Consider the following 9,567-nt stretch of genomic DNA (forward strand, 5'->3'; position numbering starts at 1 on the left):
CATACTTTTTGTTACTTTTTTTTTTAAAGAAATGTCTGTAGAGAATTTATTTATTGCATTCACAAAATCTTAAGATTTTTTACCTAAAAAAAAAGTATTTTATATTTATAGTGGTACATATCTGCATATGGTTGCAGCAGACTTTAATAATCTGTTTAGACAAAAATGTTACGACTTTATTCTTATTCTGGTCACTTTCAAAATACCCACCCTTGTTTATTATGCAATCTCACAGTAATTCAATCTGCAACTCTTAAACATTAAGGTCTCCTGGTAACAATGCTTCCAGCACCCCTGGGGCTAATCAAGCTTGTATTAAAACATGGGACGGGTGAAACTGCTCTGCAATAGGAGTCTTTACTGTACACGATGCTTGCAACAGTGGTGCTAAGTGGCATTTTGGGGCCTTTGTCCACTATTTGAACACCATCCATAAATATTAAAGTCATAGGATACAGTACAGTTGTACTAAAAAGCAACTTGGTAATAAAATTAGACAAATGTTGTGACTGTCAATTTTGCATGCAGCACCATTTATATTTGCAAAACTGAGGTCACTTTTGGGAAGAACCTTGCCCACCTAACCACACTTTAGGCAACGTGGCAAAGCAGTGTTAACTGTGGACCCACCAAATACACATGTATCATTTCTGGATGGGTATGGGAGGCAGTAACTGGATGCTGGTAGCCATCTTAAAGTCTGTAAAATGTTTTTATTGTGTTTATACAGCATATCAGAAGTATACATCGTGTCCTAATAAATTCACAAAAACTAGCTTTATAACATCTCCCTTTCCATTAGGTTCAGTGAAAACCAAGCACTACAGCTGTGTGCAGACAATTATCACTATTTTCACTAAATAAAGTCTGATTAATGAACACATTTCTCGGCTATCTATAATTGCTTTGTTTTTGCTTTTCAGTTTCTATTACACTTAGACAGGGTGCACAAATACTTCTCTCTTCAATTACCTTTAAATGTAAGCCACAAATAAATGAACAGAACATGTATGTTTACCCCAAAACCTTTGTCTTTAGTAGATGCGTGTATCATACAGAAAACAAATACCTGCATCATTTCCATAGCAGGTGGCAAGTAATAATTTAGTACTCATGTGATTATCACAATTCTTGTTTAAAAAAACATAAATGTGATGTTTCTTTCCACCTACAACTATGCCACCTCTCTCCAGAAAAGAAAGGCAGACAATAAGCTACCTAAACTTCACGGCATGTTATTCTACAACCCTCCATGTTACAACACCAGACATCTGAACTATTCCATCTGATCAGAACTTGTTGCATTCAGGCAGGTTTGTGAACACAGTTGGCCATTCTCTAGATTTATAAAAAGCAGTGACATAACTTAATTTTGCACTTAAATTGTGCAACTCCACAAAATGTACCTTTACAGTTTATACAAGAAAAGCCAGTGATTGCAAAGAATAGTTCACCCCCTTGCTGTTTGAAATTGTATTTGTTTTTCTGGGTGGGCCATAATATGCTGCTTGCTGTTGGGTTAAGGAATTTGGTGTCCAATTATCTTTCTTGCAAATCTAAATTGCCACCTGGTGTTTTTTTTATTTTTTTGTCCAAAGGTTTAACAGATTAATCTGAAAATCTTGAGTAGACGTGTAATATCTGGTTAACATCCACTTGGGTTTGGTTAGCTCCAAAACCACATTTGGGAGAGAGGAGACAGTGTGCTACTTTCTGTATTTAATATACGAACAAGATTGTGGTTGATATAATTTGTTTGTTTTTATTAAATGTCTGTTGCTTTAAAAAATAAAAAACAACATCTGCCATTGCACCAATAAATCTGACAAAATTAGCATATTCTAAATGGCTGGTTTTCTTTAAACCAGGAAAAACATAAAAAAAAATGGTTCTTTGGAAACTGAACAGTAACAGCATCCATCCAACAAAAAGAAAAAAGAAAGATATAATACAAGTTTAGTTAGCAATAACTTATTTCACATCATGCAATAAAAAGAACACATTAAAAACACAAGAGTAACACAAACCTCAGTGGCTGGTATTCTTCAAACATGTTGGCAAGCACTAAAAGTCCAGATTTTTTTTTTTTCTTTTTAAACTGGTGGCACTTAAGTATTTTTTTTTGTTTTTTTTTTCACTTTTTTTCTCAATGAGGTAAATGAAAGATTGAGTTTAACAGCGGTGAGAAGTACTCTTTTCATTGTTAGGAGTCATTCCAGCTCTGCTCTACAATAGCCGATACCCTCTTCTCGTATTCCCGTTTGTTTTCTTGGTAAAGCTGAGCAGCCTGGCTGTTGGCTGGACTGTTGGGATTTGGTTCATCCAACAGAGACTGGGGGAAAAAAAAGAAACAATGTGAAAAATATTGTATTGTTTTTTAAATTGAATGCTTCTACAGAAAGTAAGTTATAACATTTTTACATGTTGTATGAGTGTATACAATACAACAGCCTTCTTACAGCACTGGAAGGTCTTATCTCATTGATTAAATCCTTTGGCCATTCCCTTATTCCCGTTCATACAAATTCAAACAATATGAATCTACCCTGGGAGTTTAAAATATATTATGCATTATAAAATAGATAGGAAACTTAACATGGTACAATTGTGCACACAGTGACTGTAGGGGTGTGCTCCATTGCTTTTGACTAGTAATTGAAATGTTTGACATACAGATAACCAAATGAACCTATACACTGTACACATACAAACCTAACCCTAAGAGTTTGTGTTCATATGCAACCCACACCCACCCGACCAGGATTCGAACCAGCAAGCTCCTGATCATGTGAGCTTCTCTGGATGGCCCACTGGGGACCCTAAAACAAAAGCTGCTGTTTTTTCATTTGTCATTCACTCAAGGCCTGAACTACCGAATCACAATTTGATGATGTAGTTGATTGGCCGGGAGACTGAGCAACTCGTCTAACATGCACAGCAGGCCTCGGATAACCCAGCAATCAATGAAACAGTTCTGCAGTAAATTTAGACCACTCAGGGTGATTGCTGACCCAGTTCACGACATCTGAAGATCATTCACTGAAACTCATCATCATAGGCACTGCAGCTGTTAACCAAGCTTAACATTATATATTTATGAGTAGCAAGGCTTATTAATGCGTGATCAGCAGATATAATGTGTAATCCAACTGAGGCCCCTGGTTCATTACAGTAAAGCAATCAAGTACCAATGACAGAGCTACTGCAGCAATGCTTTTATTTGTATTCAGAAATCTAGGGAACAAAGCAGGATAATGAAAGACAAACCTGAATAGAGGTCAAAATAGATGAAACATCGTATGTTGGACTCCAGCGATTCTGTAAGATATCTAAACATATACTTCCATCTGCATAAACTGTAAAGAAATATATATACGTTAAATTGTAAGCTGCATAGTCATTGGAAACAAATATATATTTAACATATAACAGCACGATAGCGGCTGTCAGAGCCAGGTCAGTGTGATGGAGAATTTTTTTGTCCAAGTTTCATGACAGTCTGTGCGGTATTTTAGAAAGTTACGGTTGTTTTGACAAATGAGGGGTTTTTTTTGCGCTAAAATAACTAAAAAACGGCTGCGTGTTTAAACACCACATCCAGCAGGCAGATAGTACTCATTGTCTTATTGGAACCGAAAAAATTGACAAACGTGTTTAGCAAGTTATTTAAATTTTTCTTCGCATGCACAGATTGTTTTGCTAACTCATAAATTACACATGTACAGTCGGGCTCCACCTCCAAGAGTAAGTTAATATGGGAAACACTATCGCTAATGAAAATTAGAAGGACCGCTTGTTTTTCTTCATAACTTAAGTTATAATTATCCAATATTTATAGATGAGGTATAATTGCCTCTATAATGCACGTCAATACTTCTGCTACTATGCGATTAATTTTGTATGTAAAGGCAACATATCAACTCAAACACACACACACACACACACACAATTACACATGCGGCCGCATCCACTACAGTACACAAAGCACTTACCATTCGGATGGAACATTTTTGAGATGAATCGGACAGTGGGAGGTTTATTTGGGTATTCTTCAGAAAACTCTATCACTAGCTTAAAAGTTCCTTTAAAAGAAAAAATGAATAAAAAAACTCAAATCGAGGGAGCTAAAATAAAACCAAGCTAACATTCACAGGGAATATGTACTAAACAAAACACTGTACATGAATTTTAAAAGTCCTGCTTTATGAAAGAATATTGTTGCCTTAGACAGTTCAGATAAAAACTAAAAATAGCCTCAAAAACAGACCACACCTGTTACAAATACCCGTACTAACCATCAGGATTAACCCAAACACCCCACCCAACACAGTATTCTTATTTTTGTGAATGCTTACCATCTTCAAATGGTGTTCCCTCAGGCCTGTGAGGGACAAAAAAGAAGAATTTATTGTCATAATCATCATCATCATCATTCTAATTATTATTAATGATTATAACACGCTCTTAAGAGGCATCTTCCTGAAACTTGTATAGACTGCTGATGGCTTCTTTAACAACAGAAAGATTCAGGAACATCGATCTCTATTATATTTAGACATCTTTTAAATTACTCCAGAGTTCAGGCTCTGCTGCCCAACAACTCACATATTTATAGAGAGGTCTATATAGAAAACCTGGAAAGGTGGTATTGCAAACAGGTGGACTAATCCATGTACCATGTAGCCTACTCTCTGTATATCATCTGAGCACATTACTGTTTCATCATGTAAACAGCAACACCAGAGGGTTTAGGAAGCTCACCCAAATATTACTGCATTCCACAACATGATATTATTTTCAGATGGAGCCCCGCTCACCCCAGCAGGAGGATCTTCCTGAAGCCTAGAAACAAATTCATCAGTTTGTTAACAAGATTAATGCAAACCCAAGTGCGTCCTTTTGTGCATTTCTTTATGATCTGTTTAAGAGACAACATCTTCACTGGCAGCTCCCTCTAAGTTTAACATAGAAAAACAGTATCAATACTATGGACTTCCATTATGTTTTTCAATGCCAGCTTCTTCCTGCTTGCATAGTAAGTGCTGAAAGAAAGAATAAAAAGGATAAAGGAATTTCAACTAGATTCTCCTTAAATCTGCTTGTATTGTCCTTGTTAAGACAGATTCTTGATTCTTACAACAGAGAAAGTTCTACACTCCTGTTTCTGCAGTGCACCAGCTGGGAGCTGTTTAAAAGCACATCTGATGCAATGCCTGAAAACCAGGTGGAATTGAAGGACAGGTTCCTTTAGTAAACAGCCTGGCATCTGTACTTGTACAGTTTCCCAAGCACCGTCAATCCAGCAGGTTCTTCCGATACCTTCAGAATAGGGTGGTTTATGCGTTGGCTTCCATGAAGACTTGCTTGGTTTGTCGCCCTTAAAGGTTTCAAAGTGAGGTTTTAGTCAGCGTTTGCTCCACAGTAGGCTAGGAGAGAGCTGAACAGCCAGAGCCAGATTTCTACAACACCTTCAGGGAAAGCTGCCTAACGAGGTGTCAGCCCAGCAGTAATTCACAGTCAAAGAACCGTGCTTGATCTAGATTCTATCCATAGCCCGCCTGACTTACAAATCTGAAACAAGTATCAAAATATGCACACACACACACACACAAACAATTCAATCAAACAAATGCAAATAGCTTGCAACATGAACCACACTTCCAAGTGTATGATGGGATATTAGGTGCACCCTTTTAATGCTTAGAAGAGCAATCCCCTTCGCATGTGGAGAGCACAGAATTCTGCATTATGTAAATACCTCACTGTGTTATTTTGCCCCTGGAATGTATGACTCTGAAAGGTAATACTTCCACTGCGAGGGTGCTAGTGCGTGAATCATACATGTGCAGGGTATGGTGCATCATGCTCACAATATTGTTTAGCTGTTTGAGCAGTGCTGCTATGCAAGGCGAGTTAGCATAAAGCTTACAGCAATGATCACCCCAAACTGGGATTGGTGCAAGCTGCAGAGCGACATAGCAAGTGGCAAAAGGCACAGAACAAACCTCTAGCCACTGAAAACCAACGCCAAAGAATGCTACATTTCCAAGAGTGCACAGTATGATTTTCTAATATGTCAAAATAACTTCTGTCTTCTTGCGATTCAGCTTCAGATAGCCTGTAAATCTGTTTTGTTTATTTAAAGGTATGCATGTCTAATTTATGTAAGGTATTCAACATTTTAGACAGATCATTTGCATTCCCTATGAGAAGATAATGAGCTTGACGTTCATTAGTGCTCTCAATACTGTCCATATGACAGCACAATGCATAATCCAGGGAGTGAATCAGTTTTGGCGACTACGACCTTAGACTGGGATGGGCCTAGAATCCCCTTACACACACTGTATGTTGCTAAAACAGATCAGCAAAAGAGAAAAGAAAAGAAGAGACCCATTTCCTTCATCACAAAGGGCATCCAATATTCATCCAGCACTGGACTCATGAAGAATTAAGATGAATAGAGAGACCAGCCGGAGTGAGGCTACAGGTATTTCAAGGAACATCAGAGCGCTCTTGCAGTCCACAATGTCCTAGCTTCAGCAGCTACACATGAATATGGTTGAAATTTAAAGTACTGTATCTGCTTGTCCCATACACCGTGCATTTCATTTGCTACGGCATATCTGAACAGTTTAACGTCCCGAGTACTAGCACCAGCTCCATTTCTCTACCCAAATATTTGAACTGCTCTAAAAGAAAATACAACTTAAAAGAATTAATGTTTTTTTCCCCCTTGTGAAATAAATGACAAACTCGATGTGGACAGAGTCGTTTTATTTCAATGACAAAACAATAGTTCCACCTCCACTATATTACATTAAAACACTCCCTTTAAACATATTGTTGGAAACTTCCTTATTTACAAAATCATTAATATGTTTTGTACAAATATAGGTAAACTTTTAAGGCAACGTTACATTATTATTATTTTAACAATTACAAAAAATATAAGAAGCGTTACATAAATGTTATGTACAGCTGAGCAGTACTGCACACATTCGTACAGTCCCGTATGTACAATACAACAGTAAAGGCACTTCAAATAAATATATTCCTGAGTCATGATCATAGAAAATAAAAACCTAATTAAGGTTTCAGGTCGATAGTAAAGAAAAACAAACGCTTACTCGCTAACTGTCACCCTCAGAGCTATTTTTAATCTACCGAAACAAAGATATAGCAAGTGATCTGGACCTGTTTCGACCAAGCTATCGAAACTTACATACAGGAAAGGCCTACATCGCTAAGAAAAAACAATCCTCTGAAAAATCGGAAGGACTTACCTTTTGAAATCTCTCATTAGTCGTCTCCGGGCTGGCGTAGACATGGTTCTAGATGTGAATTTTAGTTTATTTTAACCATAAAACCGTTCTTTGATACGGAAAATCTTCAGCTAATTCCACCTCTTATCTTTTTTTCTCTTCTTGCAAACAACCAGGATGACGTCATAGAGCTCGCCAGGGAAAAAAATAAAATAACTGAACATTCGATTGGAACAGTCCACTTTTATCACTGGCCGATGAAATACAAAATAAACAAACATAATGTCGAAGATCGTTTAATGTACTTTAGTTGGAAATTAAAAATAGTTTGTAAGCAAGACCAGTTTTTTCCTTTTTCGTCGACGTGTCTTAAATGTAGCTTTATGCATTTTACGTGAACACCCCTCTCCGTTGCAAGGAGTTGGTCTTGACTTGTCAGTGACAAGCCCCGGTTAAATGATCTGTCCTGCTTGCTTTCGTAATTACCATGGCTGAAAATGAACACGTAGGGTTGTGCACAGCAAGCCGGTAAACAATTGGTAAACAAGTTGGAGAAGGGCTTAGTAGTATAGAGCAGACCGTTGCATGTATGAAGAAGCGCGATGCATTTGCAAAGCAGAAAAATACACAAATTACAATAACAAAATGATTGTGGTTTCAATAATTTATTTCCAAACACAGTATATTTTATTAGCTACCTCCTCTAAGTGTCGTGAAAGTGGATGCTATTCATTTACTACCAATGCATAACGACTAGGTGGTCTATTTGTACACCATGTTTACACTAAGAAATGCCTTCAGCAATGCTGACTGCTAAAGCCTTAACTGATAGTGTCATATGCACCGATTCAGAGAGCCAACTTTCAACAGACAAAGCCTTACCCGAAACAACTGCTTTATTGACTCTTGAGTCCTATCGTTTTACATCGTGATTGATTGCTTGAAATTATGGATGTATTAATTAAACATAATAAATAATGCTTTGCATTCTAAATATTTTTTTGTATTATTATTATTACACAAAATGATATTTTTTTTTAAATTACATTTTCCATTAATTCTTACAGAATAGAACATCAAAACATCTTGTGAAAAATCTGTGAGAATCTGCTTTAGGTACTAAAAAAGGGGTACAGATCCTTGTTCTGTCTGGGTTAAAGCGTGTGTAATAATACTAGACCCCTTCTGCTGATGTGCATAGGCAACTGCAGTGCATGGGGTTTAAGGTGAGGTCTTATTTCCAGTAGCACAGGAACCAAATAGAGAAAGGAAAGTACTGTATATACGTCAGTGATGTAAGATATACTGTGCAATTATAAACAGCAAAGCAATTAGGGACACGGTGTGAGCATCTGAGGCTATTATATGTATTACAGCTTTCATGAAGTTCTCAACATAGATGTCACAATAAGAATGTCAGCCTTTTATAGTGTGCAAGGCACACAGGTAATTATTGTGCGCTGTCATTAAGCATTATCACCAGGTATATCCGGCCATGTAGCTCCTAAACACATCTTAAGACTGGCTGGATTCTATTTCTGATCATCTATTAATCAACCCGTAATTATGGTATCAGAGCAGAACAGTTCAAACAGCCCTTTGCTGTTATTGTGTTTTAGTGAAATATATCATTTTAAAGTGTAATATAATTGCAACATATATGCACATATATGCACCTATAAAACATAATGCAGTGAAGTGGCACTTGTTTTCTGTGTGCTATTCTGTAAGTTCCAATCACATTCCAGAATGCTTCTTATTGTGATCAACTTTGAACACTGGTCATTGCTATGGTAACTAGAATTTAGACCCTTCTGTAACATCTACTGTATCTGACACACACCTCTAGAGTACAATAATATAAGCAGATAGAGGGAATAGAATGAAGGTATTCCAGCTGAAAACTTGTGAAGAATACCCTGCAGACAAATGTGTTCATGCAGAGAACAGATGCTAGAAACATTCTGGAAAAACCTGAAATCTAAAGACCGTGCCATTTCTTTTATAGAGAGTAAGTATGTTTACATGGTTTACATTTTCATACAATCTAGCTAAGACTAGGTTCTACTTTAACACAATTTCACTATATGTTAACCATTTCACAGCTGGACAGCTATGTTAAAACGCACCATATAATCTTATTCTGATCTTATTTTATTAGACCAGAGGAAATTTACAACAACAACAATAATAAAAAAGCGAATATCCCTTAAAAGTGAATGTACACACCTAGAACCTTGCAGTGAGCGGTCAGGTTTAATGCAGATGTTGCAAGCTCCTATTTCTCAGTAACATGATGGGA

The 9,567-nt window shown here is 36.9% G+C and overlaps 1 protein-coding gene across 1 annotated transcript; it reads right to left on the reverse strand.

Annotated features, from left to right (window-relative positions):
• Window positions 1-1,742: 1,742 nt before the first annotated feature.
• Window positions 1,743-7,466, reverse strand: LOC117413338 (ubiquitin-conjugating enzyme E2 B). Its single transcript, XM_034022384.3, has 6 exons — window positions 7,287-7,466; window positions 4,762-4,842; window positions 4,356-4,381; window positions 3,993-4,082; window positions 3,268-3,356; window positions 1,743-2,332 (listed from the first exon to the last, which is right to left on the reverse strand). The coding sequence occupies exons 1-6, from the start codon at window positions 7,328-7,330 to the stop codon at window positions 2,204-2,206; spliced, it is 459 nt and encodes a 152-aa protein (XP_033878275.1). The 5' UTR covers window positions 7,331-7,466; the 3' UTR covers window positions 1,743-2,203.
• Between the last annotated feature and the right edge of the window lie 2,101 nt (window positions 7,467-9,567).

Source organism: Acipenser ruthenus, chromosome 23 (genome assembly GCF_902713425.1).
Source record: "Acipenser ruthenus chromosome 23, fAciRut3.2 maternal haplotype, whole genome shotgun sequence".
Taxonomy (NCBI): Eukaryota; Metazoa; Chordata; class Actinopteri; order Acipenseriformes; family Acipenseridae; genus Acipenser; species Acipenser ruthenus.